Raw genomic sequence first — 24,711 nt, 5'->3', positions numbered from 1 at the left:
GTTGCACTTATATTATTTGGTAAAAAAAGTGTCAAGAATAAGATAAAGAAGCGCCTACCCCAAAACAATATAAAAGTTTACGGAACTAATCTAAAAAAGCTGGTAGTGGGGTTGGGCTGGTAGGGTAGGGGATGTAATAAATGAATATGATAAAGTGGAAAAAAGTTGAAGTTGATGGGGGTGAGGGTCAAGAGGTTGAAGGCATGGCGTTGGCTGGCAAGTGTGTGTTGGACAAGAGCCCTGGGATCGACCAGTAGAATAGCCAGGTGCTTCCTGGCTGTGCTATTTTCCTCATCCGCTGGTACAGTCTGCCCGTCAGCAGAGATGTACACAAGGATTGTCTTGATATCACAATCCACTAGGAAGTCCTGGTATCTGTGGATATCATGTTCGAATGTCCCATGAACTGTCAATACATGGGGTGGGGTGGTTCTGGTGCTGGTCCAGGCTCTGGTCAGCAATCCAGGACAAGTCAAAACGGGGATCCTCCTTCTCAGATGGTACTTCGATGGGGGGGATCTGTGTAGTGCTGTCATTGAGAAGGGGGCCTGTTGGTGTGGCTGTCTGTAATTCCGTGGACTTGGTCGGTTTCGAGATTGCTTTGGGAGAGATCTCCCTCTTCTTTCTCCCGTGGCTGGTGCCCTCTGGATTCGAGGGTAGCAAGTAGGGCTGTTACAATTCACTCGCGTATTCGGTAAATCGAACCATATCTATTCATGAATTGTATTTGTTATTCGTAAACCAATAGAATGAAATATTTATGAATATGCAGTCATGTTCATTTACATACCCTGTATCTAAAAATATCCATAAGAACATATTATATGCATAGATTTCTTGAAAGACAACACTCTTATAATATTTAATTTGACGGTAGTGTGGTCACTGGTCATTGTTGCATTTTAGCAGATACTAGTACCTGGATAAGTGTAGTATATAAATGTTTAATATGTTAATAATTAACAAACCATGTCAAATAATTTGTGTTGCTTTTGTTTCTTGAATAGAAAAAAAATCCATCAACTGCTGACTTGTTATTGTATTTATGAATAAATATTCGTGTTCATTACACTATATTCATGATCCAAATCGTATTCGCCTCATAGTGTATTCATTGCAGCCTTAGTAGCAAGATCCTTCTCTGCAACTTGGGTCAGGGGTGTTTGAGGAAGGGTTACCTCAATCTCCATGCTGGAGACTGAGGTGGTCTTCCTCTTGGTTCTGGCTTTCTGCGCTGGGCGTGGTGCAGATGGAGCCTGATTCTCCTTAGGCTTGGACTTAGCCGGAGTCTTGTCCAGAGGCCTCATTCTTTGATTGAGTAGACACTTGTTGTTGTTGCAGTAAGTGTTTAAGAGGTCAGCTTCTGCCTAAGCAATTTCAGCTGACATGTCCCTCTTTGGGACTTCGGTGTGAGTAGGGAACACATATCTATTGTGAGTTTGGTATTCACATAATTTCTGTTTTTGTATTGATATGATTTAATTTTTATCCTTGGCTGCTCTGTTTAAATATGTTCGAGTAGCTGTCCATCTCTCAGAAATATAGTTACTTTGGCCTTCGCTGTTGCATCTCTTGGCTTTAGGAGATCTATGACAGATAGCGGATCTAACTGCAATTCTTGTTTGAACCTATCTCGGGCTGGGGCATGGTCTTGACATTCTTGTAACATGTGAGCAATGGTTTCAGCCTGATTGCAAGATGAACAAACCTTGTCATAGTGCTTTTTGTGACCGAGTCTGATGGCCTTTTCAATTTTCCTTTCATTAATTTTGTATATTCGTATAGAATATTGTTGACTGTGTTTGGCCTGGAGTTTGAATTTCTGCCACAGATTGCTTGAAGTGCACTTAGCGAGTCTGATAGGACGACTGCCTTTGCTTCTGGAAGTTCCGGTATGAGTTTGAGTGCACGATGAATTGACTCCAATTCAACAGTGAATACTGACTGACCATCAGGCAGGCGAACCGAATGTGCTTGGGGTTTGGAGCTGTGGATATGGATCCCGTAACCAGCACTGTTGTTGGATTCTTGGATCCATCAATGTACAGTAGAACACGGATATAACAAACTACAAGGGACCAGAGAAATTAGTTCGTTATATCCGTTGTTCATTATACACGTTTTCGCTCGGAAACGTCCGCCATCTTGGATAAGACAAAACACAATACACGTAATTGCAGTGTTACACGTGAAATCTTCATGGCCTAATTTCACTGCAAGTTGGTCAGCTGTGGTCTGCAGTAACCGACCACTAAGCGGAATGTTTTCGCTTCTCACGGCTTGAAACCATTTGAAGAGGGCGTTCTCTACGTCTTGGTGATTGGTAGCTCGTAACCTCTTCCGGGCTGGGCCAAAGTCAGTGGAGTCGCAGGATTCAAGAATGGATTCTCTCTTCTTCATAATGGTACTTAATGTTGATTTTGGAATGTCAAATTCCATTGCAATGTCTTTCTTGGTTTTTATGCCAGCATCAACAGCATTAATAATTTTTAATTTCGTGTCTAAACTGATAGCTTTCCTCTTACTATTGCCCGCCATGATAGCAAATGCAAGTGAACTGACACTGACTCGTAAAATTTATATGTTTGTCTTATAGACAAGATTACATGTACAGGTAAGATTAACACAATGCAAATTTAACAAGGTTGATCCGTCACCGCTGATTGTATTGATTTGCTGCCATTGTGTTGATTCGCGGCTGATTGCGTACAGCCAATTGTCAGTGACACTTGACACTGAGTCAGATGTCTCAGTTAGCTATACACGTCACTAAATAGTGATAATTGGCTTGTCGGTGATCAGATATCAGTTCGCTGTATCTGTTAGTTCGCTGTAGAGAGTTTGTTATATATGTAAATTTTATATGATATTATATAGGAGATAAATCGGGGATTTTTTAACAGTTCGTTGTATCCGTTTGTTCGCTATATCCGTGTTCATTATGTCTGTGTTCTACTTTATATATGGGCCCAGCTGTCCCAGGTAGTTTGAATTTTAGTGATAGCTACTGATCGTAGTAGGGTTGGGTTTTCTTTTTTAGTGACTTCTGATGTTAAAGCAGTGTCAACTTTGGGAGTTTTTAAAGTCCAGGGAGAGTGTTACCCTTTGTGGTGACTTTCTGGCATCTTCCCGAGGCAAGTGAGTTAACTGACTATAAAAGTCCAGTTTCAACCCTTGCCGAACTAGGCTGGTATTATGGAGTTTGATTTTGGCTGGACTAACAAGCCTATGCATAGTCCAGTCGAAATCGCACACCGAAATCGAAATCTGGTTCGTAAAGTGTCATGCAGATTTCGGTCGACTGCAGGATTTGAAAAACATGTGCACCGCTAACTCGTTGTCAACAGATATTTTCTATATCTTTTCATGTTTTTAATCAAGGTGTTCACGTAATTTGATGCACTTCGTGATGTAAGACTCGTTTGATCACAATATAGATCTTGATTATCGATCAGATCGTCTTGACTGGGCGCCACCGTTTTGTTTGAAGCAAATGCAAGTGATACGAGAGGTTGAATCTGATTGGTCAATAGGAGAGGCATAGAAAGGACATTACTCGTAATAGCCATTGGTGGCGCTACGATTGAGCCCAGGAATTCCAACCTAGTTCGACAAGGGTGGAAACTGGACTTTTAAAGTCAGTTAACTCTCTTGCCTCGGGAAGATGCTTTCTGGAGGCTGAATGTCATCACAATTGTGACTTCGGATGAGTTCACGTACTAATATCCCAGATGGCTCTAGTGAGGAATTTTTTTGCGCTTGGGCTGTCTCTGTGCTTTACCCATATTGCTCCATCATCAGCTAATTTAGAAGTTTGGGTAGGGGAACTGACATGATCAGAAAGATCATTGATCATGATGTTAAACAGGGTTGGGCTTATAATGCTGGCTTGTGGCAAGCCATTGTCTAGTGCCATAGGATCAAATCGATTGTTCCCTATGTTAACTGATAGCGACCTGTCTTGCAGGAAGCTGTCTATGAAGTTTGCCATGTTTCCCTCTGGTTCTGGCTTTCTGCCCTGGGCGTGGTGCAGATGGAGCCTGTTCCTCCTTAGGCTTGGACTAAGCCGGAGCCTTGTCCAGAAGCCTCTTTCTTTGATTGAGTAGACACTTCTTCTTGGACCGATATTTATACTTACTGACTGAGGTTGGGGATTTTACGTGCGCTTTCCGACTGCAAGCGTATGTCGCACACTTATACTTAATTACATGTATACATATACTCAACAACAAAAGTTCCTGTGACACCAATATTTAAGGGTATTTTTCAAACAAGTAAAGTTTGGTTTTCAATATTAAAGTACATGTATGGAATCAAGTCACATAAATGCAACTGCTACAGAAAAGAATGCATTCCATGCAAAAACATGACAAACCATACATCGTTGCCTCAGATGTGCAGGGATTGTCACCAGAAGACCCACCATACGTCCTATTTTGACAGGAAACCACTGTCAAGCACGTCTACAGTGGTGCAGACAGCGTCGACGCTGGACGGCCATGCAGTGGGGACAAGTGCTATTCACTGACGAGTCTCATTTTCACCTCAGCCACAGCAATGGACGGACGTCGAGGTGAACATTACGTCATTCATTGTGTCATGGAAGATCGGTTTGGGGGCGGCAGCGTTATGGTATGGGGTGGGATTATAGCAAGACAGAGGACCCATTTGATAGTGGTAGAGGGAAATCTCAATGGACAGTGCTACCGCAACGTGATCATCGTCCCTGTTGTTCTACCGTTTTTGCGTCGTCATGGCCCAGGCATTACCTTTCAACATGACAACGCCTGGCCTCATATTGCTCGACTTGTTCAGGTTTCAACAAAACAACGTGAATGTCATCCCCTGGCCGGCTCACTCCCCTGATCTATCACCAATCGAGCACATGTGGGATGAGATGGATCGGCGCCTTCGACGTCAACCACGTGTTCCCCAGACACTCCAGGAACTTCAAAACATGCTCCAGCAGATATGGACAGATATCCCACAGAACTTTGTGCGACGCCTGGTCCATTCCATGAGACGAAGATGTGTTGCTTGCATCACAACCAGAGGTGGACACAGACGCTATTGATTTGTTAATTGACATTTTGGCATGTTCATGTTTTTTATGAAATCACACATTTTCTGAAGTCAGTATGGCAAATTAAACCATTTGAACACTTACAGGAGTCTTTTATCTGTTGCAAACCGAAATTGTTTCAGATTTGGTAAAAACATAACTTTGCATTAAATCTTATTCAATGTCACAGGAACTTTTGTTGTTCAGTATATTATATCATTGGTTTGGGTCAGATGACTAATCACAACAAGCTAAGGTTGTTGTGACCAACCATATTAGGGATTAAGTTTTTGAACTATTTGGAAATAGAAGATGTGTATCCTTTGACACTAACTAGGTGGTGGGTGACATCTATTGTTTTAATTGATTAGCCCAAGGTAATTAGGGTGCTGTCTAGACTCACTGAATACAGAGGTAATGAAGTGGTGTCGACTATGTTATTTTAGGATATTATTTTTATGGTTGGATTATAGGGTTTAAGGTTTGTTTACATTGGTACTTAGACACCACAAATTAAGGCATAGCTTACATGGCATTTAGATTAAACATTGTTTCAATACAGATAACTATCTATTGAATGTTTTGGTTCATGTAATTTTGGTTTAATATTTAGAACATTGCAATGCTATTTTATTTCAATGCTTTATTTATTAATGTATATTAATAATGTATGAAACTACCAGTTTCTAACAGTTATTTTAGTTTTTTAACATTAAGCATTATAACAAAACTCATGTTTATGTTTAATGCCCATGATAGATACCACAGGATACAGTCTGCTGTTTGATATCAAGCATGCCCAGATGATGTTGTTCCTGCTTCAATGCTCATGCCAAATATTGAATTTTCCATTGAGATTGAATGTCATTTCTTTATGTATCATTTCTCAATAAATTTGGGGGTCCCTTAAATATTGTTCTTAGTATATCTTGCAGTAGTGTAAGCCCTTGTTTATTTCCATATATTCCAAGCAAATATTCATCAAGTTCACAAGACAATTCTTTGAAACACATCAAATGACACCAGTAGACAGACCATAGACAAAATCATGTTCCTTACAAAATTGTGACATTTTTTGTAATGTATAATTATTTTTTTTCCAGCATTTCAAGAATATGACGTGGCAAAAATATGGACGAATAGACAAACTTCAGTTTGGAAGGGTATTAACATTGTAAGTAGAATGGCATCTCTGTCAAATTCACCGATCAAACATATTCAAGAACAAATGTCATTGTCATTTATATTCATAAAATCATTCATTATATTGTCAACAGGAAGGAGTATACGAATATTCACCCTTTAATCTCACTATCATCACTGATCATAGTTGGTAATGCCTGAAAGTCTATTGATTTGACAAATGCCACCTTAGGTCCTGAAAAAGGTAACATATATCACCACATATACAGCAACCCTACATAGAATACCTTGTAGAAGTCTTCAGTATCAGTGCTCAGTGGTAGACCCTATCTATTTAATAACCCTGATTACAGCTAAACAGTTAAATTGAATTGTGAATTGACAATTTTGATAACACATAACTGCAGTCCTTCTTAGGTGCCCCAGAAGTGCCAGTAACTCAAGGGTGCTATAGTTTGGGAATAAGTTGGACCTATCCTTTGAAATGTACCTGTACTTAAGATTTGAGAAATGTGCATACTTCTTTATAACTGAACAAATTCATGCCTTAAAGGTAGCTATAAGACTGGGTTTGCATTGGAAAGTAACAGTACCATTTCCAAGAAGTTATGATATAATTTTTGGAAGTACCCTAATTCTACTACTTCCTAGACATAAATCCTGTATTTTGGGTGTCATCACATAAAAAAATCTTCACATTTTCAACAGAAGTCCTTTTCACTTTGAAATATCAATAATCAGTTGTGCAAGTAATAGTGGTCTTAGTACCTGTACCTTATGTACATGCATAGGGGTGAGAAGAAATATTGGGATCAGATAATGTACAACAAAGAGACTACATTGAAGCCTTTGTGTCTTTGTGACCACACTAGAGCAGGAACCATGGGTACATGAGAAGAAAGCCATAAAGTCTACTTTGAAGAGCCTATTCCACGACTGTCAGGAGTACTATATGGTGGTTTGGGTAGTGGGGATGGTTACTCATTAGACATGCTTTAAGCTTTCCACAGGCATCACACATTTGCCGGGCTGACCCATGAGAGAGTCATGGACATTTCACACCCTGGATAGTCTGTCCACCACGCGCACTGCACGGACCAAGAAGCATCCTGTTGCCGCCATTCTTAAAAGCTTGGATTCCATGATAACCACAGCCTCTCAGCTTGGCACTTCACCCAGACAACGAAGCCAGACAGACATGGTCAGGGTACCAATAGATGCTGCCCACCAGACTGCATGTGCCAAGTATTCCAACCAGCTACTGTACAGATACTGCATACAGACGCTGACTGCATGGGTCCCAGTTGGTGCATGTTTCCCAGCCGATACAGGATGGCCAGTAAGAATACCGCGCAGGACTAAATATCAAGACTTAGACTCTGTTCTCAGTGAAGATAATTTACTGTCCAATAAATCACTCACAGCAGATTAAAATCCCGGCTATTCCTTTGCCGAATTATTGGAAGTGTATCATCTTTTGCTTGGTCTCAAGCCCAGGATGGAAGAATTTTAAGACGTGAAGTCATCGTATCACAAGTGTGAAGATGAATTAATGAATGATGATACAAGCATGGATGAATTCAATGAGGTCACCGAGATTGAAATTCAGAATATCTTTCCTGCCAACACTACTGCAGGATCTCAAGTGGTGGACATGCCGGGAAAATGTATGGAGGGCATAACACTGGTATCTCCACCAACTGAACATCTTCTGTTAACAGACGCATCCAACTTGGGTGGAGAGCCCACAGTTTGGGGACTATGGTAACCTTACAAGACGAGATCTCCATATAAATTGTCAAGAGGTGAGAGCAATATATTATGTGCTTGAACATTGACACAATTATAGACCCTGGAAGCCACAGACAACACAACAGTGGTGGCATACATCCATAAACAAGGAGGAAGCAGGTCGATTGGACTAATGAGCGTGACTACACGATTATATATCAGACTTGATCAGATGCAGGCAGAAGCTGGTCCTATTCTGGGGAAGCTCAACATCTTGGCAGACACACCTCACCTGGATTTGTTTGCCATATACCTCACAGCAAGCTCCTGGGCTACATCACCAGATCCCCAAGCTCTACAAGTAGACACACTTTTCATGGGCTGGATGGGAATGTTTGCTTATGCCTTTCCACCATGGGCTCTCCTATGGCCAGCCTTCCAAATAACTGGAGCATCCAGGTCGTCTTTAACCTGGATCAGACGTGATGCATGTCAGTCTACAATGCCTTCATCTTTGTGCCTGGAAGTTACTCCATATCTGTCTCAGAAGAACTGGTGAGATCTCCATCAGCCATCTACAACAACAGATGGGACAAATTCTGTCATTGGAGAAAAAGACAGGCTAAGAAGTTTGGCTATAATGTAAAAGAGGTAGGGTATTCACAAGAATGTTCAAACGATAGTTATCATTGTTAATATACACAAAGAAAAAGTTAAGCACACCCTAATATATTTCATTATTGTTTGGTCCCAATATTTGTAACGTTCATGAAAGATAAAATTATGGGAAGAATTATGTTTTCTCTAGAAGATGTAATCAGTCATGTGTGACGAAAGCTCACGTGCCAAGCATTGTATCCCCGTGCAGCATGCTACCTTCAAGTATTTCTAAAAGCAGTATAGCCAAACGTTAAAATTGCTTTCTTAAGCTTGGTTTTAAACAGTTATTCCTCGGTTACTCAGAGGCAGAAACAGAGTTTTTATGATGAGATTAATCTGGCTGATGACTCACCCCAGCAGGATTATACGGAGGGATATACTTTGTGGAACTCATCGAGGAGTTATATCACCTCATGCCTGTACTCCAACCTCCTGCGGCAGGAAATTCGCCATTGGAGATGTGATGCTCCTACATCATCTCAACACATCCACAAGGCCAAATTTTGTCTTAAATCGGGGATCACGAAGCACAGAATCTATGAGAATATCTTAAGCCTAAGACAAAATTTGATCTTAGTCCTAAGACTGCCCCTAGCAAGAAAGATGGCGGAGGTTGTTCGCCTCATGTGTCGCCTAAGGCCTAAAAAGGACAAAATAGCAATTCATCGGACATTTCGAGACCGATTCAACCCTCTTGATCTGTACAACGAAGAAGAGCTCTTTGAGAGATATAGATTTCGTCGTTTCTACCATTTTTTTCATCGTTGGTCTAACGGGTGATGAACTGGCACAGATTCTACCCCACTCAGCGTTCCCACAGTCTCCCACCTATCATTCAAGTTTTGATATTCCTCCAGTTTGTTGCCACTGGGGCTTTTCACCTTCAGTTGCTCAGTCGTTTTGTGTCAGCCATATTGGATAGTGTTTACAAAATCACGTCATACGTACACCGGTAGTGAGACGCAAATGCCATCACATAAATTTTAAAATAAGCTGCGATACCTACATCCTTGAATTCCTCATACATTTTAGAATCAAATGCCAAACGGTCTTTGTCACCAATACAAATTGTCTAGATGTAATGAAGCAAAATAAATGAGGTGTGAAAACGAACGCTGAAAAAAGTGCACTTGTTGGAAATGTAAACAAAGCCATTCGTCTATTTGTTGAGTACATAGGCTCAGCATTTTCAGAATATACACCAGAAGAGAATCATAGGGAGAATTAGGGTATTAAAAATATATACATTGCAATGATTTGATATTTTCAACAGAACTTGTCGAAATTCCTGTTCAGTGTGACGCCATGACTGACGCAAAATCATGCACGACGACAACGGTTTTTATCGGAATTTCTGACTATTTCCGTTGGTTTCAATGTAAAATATAACAACAAATAACAGTACACAGAATGTCAGAATGGGTCTCATTACTTACATGTCACATTTATGTATATACGAACCCTGAATCAACGAAAGTCCCCTTGTAAAATCCCGCGTACTGTTGACAGTCAACACGCCATTTTGTAAAAGTGGGTCACCGGCAGTGATGTCATACGTCAACATATGTTGTACATATTAGGTAATTTCTTTGAGGTGAAGGTCCTTGAATGAAAGTACACACGATCATTGTGTCCTGCTATTTACAGTTTCATATGATGTAGATCGTGCATGTCTTGTGTACATTTTATCACACATTTAATTTCACTTTGGATATTAATCAATGTTCAATATGATATCATAAGTAGATTTTGACCACAACATGTATTAACCTTTAATAATATCCTGTTTGTTTGAACAATGTTTACATATGAAATTGATAAGTTTATAGTGTCGCATACGATATTTCTATATTTTGGACAAGTGATACTAGATGAAATGTAAATGCAACTGCAACATGTATGTATTTCTAGGGAGTGTAATAGTCAATATTATAAGTTCATATAAACAGTGTCAACGAATAGCTGTATAACTAAACTGAAGATATAACTTAAAGAAAATTGATATATTTTTTTTAAAATATATGCACTCATTTCTAGAAGAATTGTCTTTGTCTTTGAATTTTTTTATGCCGTTTGATATACAGAAGTGATATGTAACGATTCGCCAGGTGCGCGTTAGTCACTAACGACTTTTGAATTATTCCTCTAGTTTTGCATTATATAATCAATGGGTTCATCCTTTATCAAATATTGTGACCACAGGATATTAAACTGTTTACTATATTTCTCCAAGAATTGTAAAAAGTTTTAAAATATTACCTGTGCCATGTACCCAGCTGGTGGACGATTATCCTCATACGATTATCCTGATAATTCTAAACCAAGAGAGCTTTCTTCGCATCTTTTATGGTATAATTTTGAGACAAGATGATGAGAAATAATTACATAATAATGAACAAATACACGTCCAATATTGAATAATAATTTTGTTTGGTTTGAAATAATCTTTTGAGTACTTGTTTACGTAAAGTTGATGCCAAACAGGTGCGTGTCTTGTCCAATTAAGGTACACTGTACATTATCGAATTGTTTATCTATTCAAGACATTATTTACATGGTAAACGCAGTCTTTTTATGTTGTGTCGAAAAAACGTCAAGTTCCATTTTACACATGGACTTTTTCCATACCATGAACGAAAATTAGGAGAGATATATATCAATCAAAATACCAGTGTCGTCTTTCTCCGACGTTATCAAAGACATACAAGCAGCTGCAGCCATGACGTCAAATAGAATTGTGTCATTTTCTTAGTAATTAATTACATTTGATGATACTGCTAGTGATCCAATTATATAGGTGCAACATTAGTCAAATTACACTTGCACAATCAGGAGAATGTTGGAACCAAAGGACTAATTTATGGTTTACATAGGGCCATCCATTTCGCTATCACTCATTTTTTATGAAGTATAATTTCATCATTTCTGATAGGTTTTTTATGCCTAAACATATACAGTTTCAATATCGATATTTGTGTTGGAATAGTTTGGTTCCTCGTGAACAAAACACCACGAAAATACACTGTCCTTACCCACAGCTAATTCTCACCAAGTGACCTAGTTACAATAAACTAGTGCTAAGCATAGGGGAGTTATGCCCCCTTTCCTTTGAATGTGTTTAACCTCTCTGTCGCCTTTTGACGTCAAAGAGGTAAATCAGTTTTCGTCATTTACGGCAGGCTATTTTTTCCATTGAATTTATGTCGTTATACATACTCATATAACTCCATTTGATATATATTTATGTCGTTCAAATATTAGGCAGTATTTTGTTCGCTCACAGTTTCGGTAAAGCTGCTAAATGAAAAAAAATGTCGCACAGTACTTTAATCGGTGTACGCTAAAAAGCGGAGAAATTTCCTGTTTTTCGACGCAGAATAAATTCTCGGACAAAACTTAGCAGCGTCTTCCTTTCAAACTGGTTTAATATTTACAGTTAAATTTACACCATCAGATAGGAAATTTAATATTCTACATCTCTGCGTTTTTTTATAGCCGGAGGTAGATCCAGTGCCGAGTGAGCGCAATTCTCGCACAACCTTCACTTTTCCGATCTTAGGAAAATGTGCGTCAGAAAAATAACCTCGGCATCCAATGATTACCGTAGTGCGATATTATGTGCGCGTGTCCCTATGACGACAGTCTTAGACTTAGACTTAGCTAAGATTTTGCTGAAACCGTTTCAAGATCCAGTCTTAGACCGAATCTTAGCTAAGCAAAATCTTAAACACTTAAGACAAAATTCGTGCTTAGCAAATTTTGAGCTGAGACCACTTTCATGATCCCGGGGCCAGATGTCTACTCAAGTCTACTCAAGCTCAGACATGATTAACGACTACCCTTACCTCCATTGAATCAGAAGTTGTATAGAACACATGATGCTCCACTTCTGGATTATCAAAGTTTGGACGAAGACTTTATGTAGCTAGTATGCAACCCTAATACTAATGTCACATTACCTGCTTCACGGATTAAGGATCTGTCCTCAGTATCCAGATATTCAATGGACATTGGCGCTTATATCAACTGGTTTGTCATCAGAATCAGACACATCATTCGACCATTACAGACATCATATGAAGGCATACCCGGAGAGAATCCTATGACTATTAGGATGGATCAAGTTGGACTCATCTACAGCCTCCTAGACACTATAGTCAGAATGCAGGAAGACTTACTCCCCACCTGAGTCTGATGCTCGTGATATCAATCACTCGATTATTCCCAAGTCTGGATGTCTTCACAGCTATTATGGGTTCAGCGCCAACAAATACTAGCACAGATTCGTTCAAGAACTGTTTCCAGCCAAACCAAGAGGTTGATAATGTCACAACCAATTTCTGCTCCCAAGACATTCAACGGCAAATTGGGTCAGGTCATAGATTATGTCAGACAAGTTACAACAGAACAATTCAAAGCATTAATAATCAGCCTAGCTGCCAAAGAACATGGATCTTCTCATCCCCAGAAGCGTTCCTGGGATCAGAAAGACTCATCTTATTAACAGCCTTCTAAGAAGAAGTTGTCCCTCCTGGAAGGATTCGTTCCAACCGAGTCGGATGTACAACAAACGTCAGTCTTCTCAGGAAGCTTTTAGTCAGTCTGACAACAAGTAAATGCCGAAAATTAGAAGCAGATTACGCACGACCTCTGGATTCTGGATTCTAGACTTCTAATAAGCTACTAAAGAAGCAAGCCATTCGGAAACTAGCAGAGACCAATAAGACCAAATGTTTATTCTCTGGTATTCCTAGTTCCGAAGAAGAATACCACCGACATGAGAATGAGAATCGACCTAAGATCCTCAACTGGGTCATTGTTCACAACACCGGACCAGTCGTCTCTTTTTTTCATGGGGATCGACTTCCCCCTACACATCACTGAACCTAGTTGACTTAGCATAGAGGATTACAGTTTACTCTGCAGGAAGAATTACATGTCATGTGTAAACATTTTGACCGTCATCAGGTCAACTGACCTAGTGGGATCAGTGCTGTATATCTGTACAGACTGACTTATAAGATCGCTTATGCATAACACTACAACTACTCGACCACTCACCTGTCATTGTACATCATGTAACCAGTTCACAACTACAGTGGACATCCAATGCCTGCACGTGCGATGAACAAGACACCACGCACCATCGTCGCCCGATCTAACAACGGGAACGCTTATGTGAAGCCCAGAGGATGGAAACGATTTGTACAGTACTATCTTTCAGACCAAGGAATTTTTTATTTATTGAACTTGGCCTACGTGATACATTGTTGAATTCTTTATTTATTGAACTTGGCCTACATGATACATTGTTGAATTCTTCCTACAACTGCAGGTCAGGCTATATGTCTACCAGGGATTTGGCATTGGTTCGCTGACAGCACAGTTGTTTTCTTTTCATGTTGCATCATGTCCTGAAACGGGTGGAGAATCGACTGAAGTGGATGAGCTGACTCCATCAGTTGTCGGATGGAAGCGAGACATTTCCGAGGAAACTGAACATCTTTGCCGACAGCTTTTCCCTCCAAGGGAGAATAGTGGCAACAGAATGGATCTTACATCCACAGATCTTTGCTTGGATAACAACGTTATGAGACACACCGCACCTAGATTTATTTGCCACCTGCAAGAACCATCAACTCTGGTTTATGTCAGCCCAGTTCCCGATCCAATGGCTCACTAGATCGATGCGCTATTGATGGATTGGACGGATCTATTTGCATACACATTGCCACCATGGTCTCTCCCAAAGTGGAGCAGACGGATTGCATGATAATCTTGATAGCACCAATCTGGGTCAAGAGAACGTGGTTCCCCGGATTATTAAGTCTACTGATGGAAGAACCTCGCCAGTTACCTGTCCGTCGAGATATGTTACGACAGCACTAGTCCAACATTTTCCGGGACATCCTGACCAGCCTACATCTAAATGCCTGGAAGTTATCACGCAAAATGCAGACATCCGGGTACTCTGAGCTTGCCTTGGAAGCCGTGGCAAGATCATGGAGACCTTCATCCTCTCTTATATTTGACAGATGGGATAAGTTCATCCAGGGGAGAAGACGACAAGGGATTATATCTAATACAATATCCATCCCTGAGATAGCGAATGTTTCTACTACGTCAGGAAAATAAGTTCCGTCATGGACGATAGAAGGTTACAGATCGGCTCTTCACTCTGTAAATTCAACATGACGGACTCTCAATAGACACTTTTAATGGAACCTTACGAGCCCATGGCTAAAGGCTAGCTTACTCCAAAAACCCAGCAAAGCATCCTTCCTACTAGCCATGGCGACGGCAGAACTCCATACCTTGGACTATTCTAGTATCAGCCATGATCAACACTGGACCTCAATAACTCTAAGATCGCTCCAAAACTTTGTAGCCAAAGATCAATCTACCAGATGGGACCGTTGGGTCATAGGTACTATACCATTCTGCCTTGGGACCAACAGTAGATCACCCAGACATACTTTCATGTCCCACCAGAGCTTTCAAGTTCTATCTCTCGGCTACAGACCCACATAGATGCCATCGAAGGAGACTGTCTACATCCTGCAAGACTCATTCCAACAAGGACATCACCAAGGTTACAATAGCGGCTGACTTAAGGCTACCATTGCAGCGAGTTATACGCAGGCACAGAATCCACTCCACCTCTTGGATCCTGTTCAGCTTATGAAATTAGAGCACTAGCCATGTGTCTCACTTCATGGACATACGTATCAGTGGAACAAGTAGTGTCTATCTGTCAATGGGCCTCACAAAACACCTTCATCAGTTTAACTTGTGTGACGTGCAACCGGACTTATTGGGCATATATTCCTTTGGACCCATTGTTGTGGCGCAAACTATCGTTCACCAATAGTTTCCCCCCTTCTTTTAAAAAAAGGGGGGATATGACATCAGCAGCATCAGAGGGATGAATACACCTTTGATTATCCTGTTTTTAAGGTGTAGGATGGATTTGGAGCCCCTTGAGCATTAACTGCCTGCCTCCAAAGACCGGAAGTGACGTCATCACCGAAAGTAACTTCAGCACGGCAATAGCAGTACAAGGTCCACCTAATCAGGAAATGAGATTTTTGGTAGAAATATACCTTGAGAGATGTCATTATCCAAACAAGGAAGTGAAAAACCGGAAGTGAATCACAACTGAATGTGACATCAGCATCGGAAGTGACGTCAGCACCGGAAGTAGTGTCACAAATCCAAATTTAACAAGAAATGACTTTATTATTGCCAACAAGATCAGCAAATATAATGGTAAATTCTAGTGAAAATATCACATAATTGACAGATTCTTGAGACTTTCTGATTTTCAAGTCCTCAGGGGGAATTTCAGAAGAAATTATCTCGAGTTTCACTGGAAGTTACCCGCAGATACCACCGGGTCCTCTGGTATATTCTGGCAAAGATGTAATAGAGGTAGTAGTTTTGTAAGAACTATTGAACAATAGTTATCATTGTTAATAATTCTAAGAATACTACCTCTACATCGGAAGTACCCCACCTCCCCTATTCATCTACCTCTATTGGTTAGATGTGGGAAGAAGTGAGGTTGCCGCCATTGCATACGTCATAGCTAGATTGGTTGCGATGCTAATTAGGAACAACTAGTTGTGTAACTGACAGTGAAGAGGACATCTGTTGAAAATCTGAAAATTTTAGTTAGTGTGACAGAAGCCAAAATACAGGATTTATAGCAAAGATGTAATAGAGGTAGTATTCTTAGAATTATTAACAATGATAACTATTGCTTGATATCTCATTTTATGAGCACCAGAAAGCATCATCTTTTGATCACATATCAGTGTGATGATTAATAAGTAACAGTAAAGTATGTTTATAACGAACACGCTTATAACGAATTGACGGATATAACGAACTGATTTTTTTGCCCCGACTATTTGCTATAGTTATGCTGTATATATGCTTATAACGAACTACGGTTATAACAAACTAAAGTTAGTGGTCCCTTTGAGTTTGTTATAACAGTAGTTTACTGTATTTATAACATTAAAACATTTTGTATACATTGTTCAAGGGAGTATTTAAAGAAATGTTATGTTCAGGCATGATTATCATTTTGTTTTAATTTCATGGATTGATTGTCAAAGTTGGATTTATTTTTCAAAAATGAACTTAACGGTATGCAACATGTGCATAATTCTCCAGTTATTCATATGTTGCTGAAGGATGTGTTTCTCTTGTGTGTGTTTCAGGTGTAGTGTGTTTCTTTTAGAGTGTGAACTTGACCAACTGTGGATATCCCTACCTACTGATGTGCAGAATATGCTCTCATACAGTGAGCTTTTGGATCACTTCCTTATCAGCCTAACATCACCTAAAGGAGTTTCTGAAGAGGATTCTCATTTACATGGTAATGTATTCAAATAAGCAAGTAATGAAACTCTAACAATGACTGTGTTGAATGAACATACGGTCAAAGACTTCACAGAAATTTAGTCCATAAACCAAATTATGTGTATTTTACATTGTTGATTTTATGTCACACAGCCATACTTTCTTTCATGACTGTTGAGCCAAACCATCATAAACTATCAGGAAAAATCATTCACCAAGTGTTCAACTGGTGATGACACTGCCTTTTTTCGCAAAAGTGCCGCATCTTCTTTTCTTTTAACTGTAATTAATATTGACTGATACACCTAAACTTTTCATTTTTGGCTCACATGGCGTAAAGGCTTCAAGTTTGTTCAAGGGATCAAAATCAGAATTGGCCACAAGTTTGCCTTCTGAAATCTTTTTTTTGTAAGGCTTCTTGTTCAGAAATCAAATATGGCTGCCAGAAAACATATTGGAAAATACAGAAACTCATGAGTCATCCTTTGCAAACATTTTCTCCTCAGAAGCTACTGTAACAATGAATTTTATGCTCAACCTGCTTGTTACTACCAATGATGACACCTGATTTTGTTCAAAATGTTTTCTTTTGATTTTCAATATGGCCTTCATGGCATCTATATTGAAAAACATATGGCCATTACTCAGCCATTTTGTTTCAAAATGTAACAATATAATTCTTGTGAATACCATACCTCTGTTACATCATTGCCTTAATCCTGTATTTTGGCGGAAATCACACTATAACTAAAATCTTAAGTCGTCTTCACTGTCAACTACACTTGACTAGTTGTACCCACAATAAGCATAAACTTTCCTCAGTGTCGTTTCTCTAGCACTTGGTTGTGTTGTCACAGCTAGTTTTCAGTGTTTGCTAGTTACTAGTTAAGTGATTCAACTAACTTGTGAAGACGTCTTCGGAAAGTTGTTTAATTGTTTCTCACATAACTTGGGTGGTGTGTTGTGCATCTGGCATGGCGTCATCGGCCTCGCCGGTCAAATGCAAGCAGTGTGGTCTGTTTATGATCTTGGGGGATCCTCATGCTTCTTGCTGGAAGTGCCATGATGGTTAATGGACTGAAGAATCTAGGTGTGATCAATTGTCTTCCCTCTCCAACGCGGTCTTCACCACATTGACTGACTCTGTCAAGAAGTCAATAAGTGGAATAAGCATGCTGGAACAGTTGTTTTCGAATTATTTCCAAGACCATATCTGTTATTGGCATATCCCGCATATACCCATATGGGTAGCAAGTCATTATCTGTTACAGATCCTGGGACAGCACGGTCTTCAAGAAAGCGTCCGTTTGCAGCCACCATTACCATTAGAGGCACAGCACTTACAGTCAGCAATCAGATTGGGTTTATTGACAGCAAATCTACCTGTCCAGATACTGTCACCTATTCCACAACAGTACAATCTGCATGTGCAAATATCATATTCTAGTCTTGATCACCATTGGATATTGGACAGCACGAGGACCGCATGGATCACATGGACCATACCGACACCACTCGTCACCATGCCTCCATATTGGTTCTCACCTTGGACTCTACGGATTCCGAGTCAGACATTGTGGAAGATTATTCTCCACAATGGGAATATGAACCTGGCCATTTCTTCACGGAATTATTAGAGCAACTATATCATGTCATGCCAATTTTGAAACCCAAAACTGAAGAGACCTAATTACCACAGATGCTCGAATCGCGGGTTGCCATGCCCTGGCTCCGTCATCCCATGATCATCATACACTTCTGTGGCTGAGGTGCTCATGTGAAGTTGTTAACCAGGCCTCAGACTCTTGTCGAAAGCTGACACTAACTGGTATCAACTGGTTTTCGCTTGAGTTAGCCATGTCTTTCCGCCACGGACTCTTATGAAGTAAACTCAGGAGATACACCACTCCCTATCAGAACTGACCAAGTCGGTTTGATCCACTCTCTTCAAAGTATCAGTGATTAAATTGGTTGTAAAAGCTCACAGCTCAGCCTTCCAGTACAAGTGCCCAAGGGAGTCTATGAGAGACACCACCTTCAGAGAGTGCACCAGAAAGAAATTTGGACCATCAGGAAAAGATTGCTTTCAAGTCAACCATCGGAAAAAGAGTAACCACAATGTCCATTGGATACTCCCAGACAGTTGGACTACAGGTACAGGGGAATTAGTCGAAGATTATCCAAACCCAGAAGTCTGGTTGATCACTGTATTTGATTTCATACCTTCCCCTCCCATCATTTCTGATCCTGTTGACTTGTCTACAGACTCAGATTTTTGTCTACCACCTCTTACCATAATGCCGATGTGGTGTCCAGTGGTAGGACATCTTTTGTCATATGCCGAAAGTTGGATGCAGATTACGTCCAACCGTTTGATTCTTGACATCGTCACAAAAGGATACAAGCTACACTTCATACATCCTTTTCTCCTTGTATCCTGGCCAGTAGACTTAAAATTCCATCTGGAAGGGACCAAATTAGAGTGAGTGAGTGAGTATGGTTTGACATCGCTATTAGCAATATTCCAGCAATATCATGGCGGGGGACACAAGAAATGGGCTTCACACTGTGCCCATGTGGGGAATTGAACCTGGGCCTTCAGTGTGACGAGCAAATGCTTTAACCACAAGGCTACCCCACCGCACCCGACCAAATTAGAAACAGCCGACTTGGCCAATAGGATTTTACTAGAAAAACATGCCATTCAGTATCTACAAGATTCCGATTACAGCAAGGGTTTCTACTCTCCAGTTTTCATAGTCCCAACTCAACAAGTCATTTCTAGTTCCTCCCCTAAATGGGGCCTGATTTCAACTACTATTCAGACGTCTCTGAACTCAGGAAGATAGTTTTTCAAGGCATTGATGATGATCAACACTGTAACAGCCCATCCCACTTGCTCTTTTTGATGGTGGATCTCTCCTTTAGGTAACCTTACTTCTCTCCAAGACAACATGTGCAGACAGAAATTGAGATTACATTCACTCCAAAGCTGGATCAACTCACTGAGATCTCGGACCTTAGTCTCTCTTGTGCAGATGCCACACAACCTGATAGTGGATTGCAAGTGTTCAACTCAGAGAAATCATGTAATGAAGGGTATTCCACTGGTCTTCCTGACGCTCGAACATCCCCTTTTCACTGCACAAATCTGACTCAGGTTGGGGAGCCCACATGGACAGTTTCAAGATCCAGGGCTCATGAGCTAAAGTAGGTGACGACAGGTTAACTTAAATAAAATATTAAACACTGTAGTGGTTTTACGCCACTTTTAGCAATATTCCAGCAATATCACGGCAGGGGACACCAGAAATGGGCTTCACACATTGTACTCATGTTGGGAATCGAACCTGGGTCTTCGGCGTGACGAGCGAATGCTTTAACCACAAGGCTACCCGAACCGCCCCCTTGTTACCTGAGGCTAGTAGCTATCTAAAAGCTGTAACTGAAACTAATCTTTTGTATCTGCATTTTACCTGGATCCTATTACTTGCTGTTCTATAATTTTATGAAAATTTGTGTACATGTTACATCATGATAACTTATAAAAGCCCTTGTTGTGGATCTAATTATTACATAAAACCTAAGTATAAATGTTACACCATGATAACTTCCCTTCAGTCTGGAACATATGGACCCCAAACTTGTAAAATAAAGAAAATATTGCTTAGATGGACAATATATGATATTAAACTGGTATTATAGTAAATAACAAATATTATAGAGTCTCTTTGATATAAGGAAACAGGATGTAAAGTTCTTTCTGCTGTCATCAGGGAATTTGGATGTGGAATCTAGCTGGCTGGTCTTGGCACTCTTTACTGATAGATTTTGTGACTGAGGTGCCCTAGGATGCCTTGAGATAGTTCCATATGATGGTTTCAGGTTTAGGATTGTTGGCTGTGTCCATTATCCGTTATTATGAGAAGTTTTACATGAAAACTAAAGAAAAGAGAGTTAGCTTGTTCAAATAATATGTCATACATAAAAATTATCCATACTTCCTTAGTGTGCATGTTATAATTAGAAAATTAAAAATATAGTAACTATGATGTAAAAATACTCTTTAGATCATCATGTATGGGCGGCAAATTACACAATGCTGAAGGTATTGGTAAGCAACATGCATCTATCATGTGCTATCCCAACTCCAATGGATTCATACTGAATCCTTTCCATTCCATTATGTAGTAGTAGACCCAAGGGCTGTGGTATCTTGTGGCTACAGAGGTTTGTGGCAGAGTTTATGGCTGAACATTGGTAGGTTCTTCGTCAGTTGTGCCTTAAAGGGGCACTAATCTCTGGCTTCTATTCAACTGTCTAACACTGCCCGCTAGGGCTCACTAGCTGCCGTGAGTCAATTCTGTAAGGACAGCAACACTGCCCGCTAGGGCTCACTAGCTGCCATGAGTCAATTCTTTAAGGACAGCGAAATAAAGTTTGTGGCAATATCTGTTTTCCGAATTTTTGAACACTGATTGGTGATTGCTGAAGATTTCAACAAAGGGCTCATGTTAATTAATTTCTTCAGCCTAAAGAAACAGACAAAAAGAACGGCGGAAGCTCATCGGATGTTGTTATTTGGAAATATCAAACAATGATTCTAAGAATACTACCTCTATCACATCATAGCCATAAATCCTGTATTACTATTACTAAATCTTCAGATTTTCAACAGAAGTCCTCTTCACTGTCAACTACCCACAACTAGTTGTTCCCCTAATGGCACATGTAGCTCTTCAGCTCTTCTGTGCGAAAAGGCAGGAAAAACGTCACTTCTTTCAAAAACATCTCACCACTGGAAGCAGATGAATTATGGAGGTGGGTGGGAGTATTTCCTGATGTAGTATTCTTAGAATTATTAACAATGATAACTATTGTTTGATAATTCCTGCGAATCCTTAACCTCTGTTACATCATTGCCAAAATATACCAGAGGGATAAGGCAGGATCTGCCTCTTGGAACCCCCTATGTAGTTGACAGCAATTGTTGTATGAGTTCTTCTGTATTACCAGATTCAAACCCTTTCAAGAGGTAATTACTCTAGAATCTCTTTTAGAGGACTTGAAATCGGGTGTTACGATTATATCAGTCAATATGCGATACCTTCACTTGAAGTACCTTATTATTTGCTGATAATCATGAAATGATCATCATTTGTCTCAGATTCTGAGAGTGACATCACTTCTGGTTTATCAACTTCCAGTTATGACGTCACTTCTGGTTCTAAATGACATCAATTCCTACTGGTTTTGATGTCATTTCTAGGACTTCTGACATCACCTCTGGTCTGGTGTGACGTCACTTCCGGTAGATCTGTTAATCAGCTGTTCTAATACAGGTAGCCCTTGAATTCCTTACATTCCACACTAGAAAATCACACAGCCTTTTTTTCTGTCAAGTCTTGCTGTAAGTCTGGCAAATAAAAACTGGTGAAAGTATTGTGTGACCCCCATTGGCATCCTGGTACGACTTGTTTAATGGACACGGATGACCAGGACACCAGACTTGTTGCCAAAGCTTGGATTTCGTGAGCAGAGCTAGAAAACATAGTAGGAGGAGTATCTAGTGCTTGCCGATAACTTGTTGCTATGGTCATCTTAAGCCATCCAGCAACCGAGTGGGTCTTGCATGTGATGAATAAAGCCTTTGACATTTGGCGATGTGGATCAGTGGTTGTAAGATAGAACTTGAGAGCTCGTAAAGGATAAAGGAGGCAATCGGGATGATCCACTGTAGGTGCCAAGGCGGGAATAGTATAATGTCTGTGACCCAATGGACCAGGAGCCGTGGACTGATTCTTGGCAATAAAGTCTGGTAGACAGCGATCGAGGTCCGGTTGGAAGCATGAGTGAGACTGGAATAGTCAAGATCGTGGAGTTCAGAAACACTAGCTGCAGTGGCCATGGCTAGTTAAAATACTGCTTTACGGGATTTTTGGAGAAGAGTAGCGTTTCCAAGAGGTTCGTATGGAGCGGCTAGTCGAGCAGACAGGACGACTGTTAAATTCCATTTTGGGAAGATCTAGGGAATGAGAATATCCTCTGGGCTGAATGCTCGCATGAGTCTGTTAAGCCACGGATGTGTTCCAGTCATTAATCTATCAAGCTGGCAAACGAAATGGAGTGCGGATCTATATCCTTCAATGGTTCCATGTCGGAAGTTTTTATCCTGTCGTAGGTGTAAGAGGAAATTCACAACCACGGGAATGTCCACTGTGACATTAGTTAGACCACATCTGTGTCTGCACTGGACGAATTTGTTGTCATAAAGGTGGGTGGATGACGATCTCCATGATCTTGCGACAGCAGTAGAGGTAAACTGACTGGTGGGGGCTTCACCAGTAGATACACTACTGCCTAAAAGTTCATTCCCCTAACACGCGTTGAGAACGCGTGTAACACTCATGTGACACGGGTGCTCAACGGGTTGCACACGTGTAACACGGGACCGGGTTCCAGTTGAAGTTGACAAAATTATCAAATGAATAGTGAGATAAAACAAAACAGTGAGATGTGAAATTTGAGTTAATGAGCGGCCATTGAGCTGTGTTCACCAGACCGTAAATACAAGGTCGGCCCGTCTTAATTAGTGTTCGGTTGTTAGACTTTTATGGCATGAACCATTCCACTAGGGTCCCGTCATTGTGGCTAGCCGACAGTAGAACAGTAGTGAATTTAGATGCGAGTTTATTGCTAGGGGAACCACCGTGTTGACACGATTGTCGCGGGTTGGTAAATGTTCGCCATTAATAAAATGATTGTTTGTGGATTGCGAACATATTCATTTAACCACACGAGTCACTCCATTTGATTGCAAATATAACGTTTTTCGTTCGCCAAATTTATGCTTTAGACAGTACAATTATGATATAGCCGTCACCACTACTAATGTCTCATTATTTCACGTAGGAATATGTCCCATTTCCCCACACCCCACTTTCTGTTTTGTATTTTGAAAGAATAAATAAAAGAAGGTTTTGTGTGGGACACTACTACTAATTATAAGAGGATGTTTTAAATGAATATGAACAGCCATGCTGTCTGACTGTTGATAGAATTTGAGATCTTCACAATCACCGGGTGTGACCATGTAGACAGAATCTCGTTAGAGTTTGTGATCTTTACATTTGCCCGATGACCATAGTGAATATTGCTGGGGATACCAAACGTAACAGTTTATTATTAGAGGTTGTGAGAGAGTACCTATACCACGTAGATAGGATATATTTAGGATTTTAATCCTTCTTTGAGAGACATTTAGAAGTTGGAGTACTACGTTAGGATAAAATTTATGGGTGACTTTAATCCTTTCTTTCTCTGTGGGTAATCCTTTCACGTTGATTGGAGGAAGTCACTCAACCAGGTCATGATAGGTCGTGAGTTTACTCACTAACTACTGTTAGCGTTTTTGGCATAACATCTTTTCTTGTATAAACATAGAAACGATGCTCACTCACTCACTGTTAATCTTCTGCAGTTTGCTGGCAAAGTGGTGATAAAGCTCAGTGTCAAAGACGATCAAACTTAGTTCGAATCCTTGTTTATATGTGACATCTCCCAAATGGGGACATGTTCATAAACTTGGCAAGTGATGATGAATTTTAATATTAATATTATTATAGTTTATGAAATTGTTAATAAAACTTTAATAAAATTGTGCTTCACTCTCACGAAAAATATATTGTCTGTGAGTAAATTTATATGTCACGTTTCATCGGCATTTTTCAGTGATATTGGGACTA

The 24,711-nt window shown here is 40.2% G+C and overlaps 1 protein-coding gene across 1 annotated transcript in view; it reads left to right on the top strand.

Annotated features, from left to right (window-relative positions):
- The window catches only part of LOC139474145 (EF-hand calcium-binding domain-containing protein 6-like), a 538,680-nt gene that overhangs the window by 403,625 nt on the left and 110,344 nt on the right, over positions 1-24,711 (top strand). Inside the window, exons 9-10 of the mRNA XM_071257029.1 lie at positions 6,166-6,236; positions 16,825-16,982. Of these exons, the coding sequence (XP_071113130.1) occupies positions 6,166-6,236; positions 16,825-16,982 (229 nt within the window). The remainder of the gene's footprint in view (positions 1-6,165; positions 6,237-16,824; positions 16,983-24,711) is intronic.

This window comes from Haliotis cracherodii, unplaced genomic scaffold, assembly GCF_022045235.1.
Source record: "Haliotis cracherodii isolate W230 unplaced genomic scaffold, xgHalCrac1.p SCAF_3, whole genome shotgun sequence".
Classification (NCBI taxonomy): Eukaryota; Metazoa; Mollusca; class Gastropoda; order Lepetellida; family Haliotidae; genus Haliotis; species Haliotis cracherodii.
The sequence above is the reverse complement of the archived record's forward strand: the minus strand, read 5'-3'. Positions and strand labels throughout refer to the sequence as shown.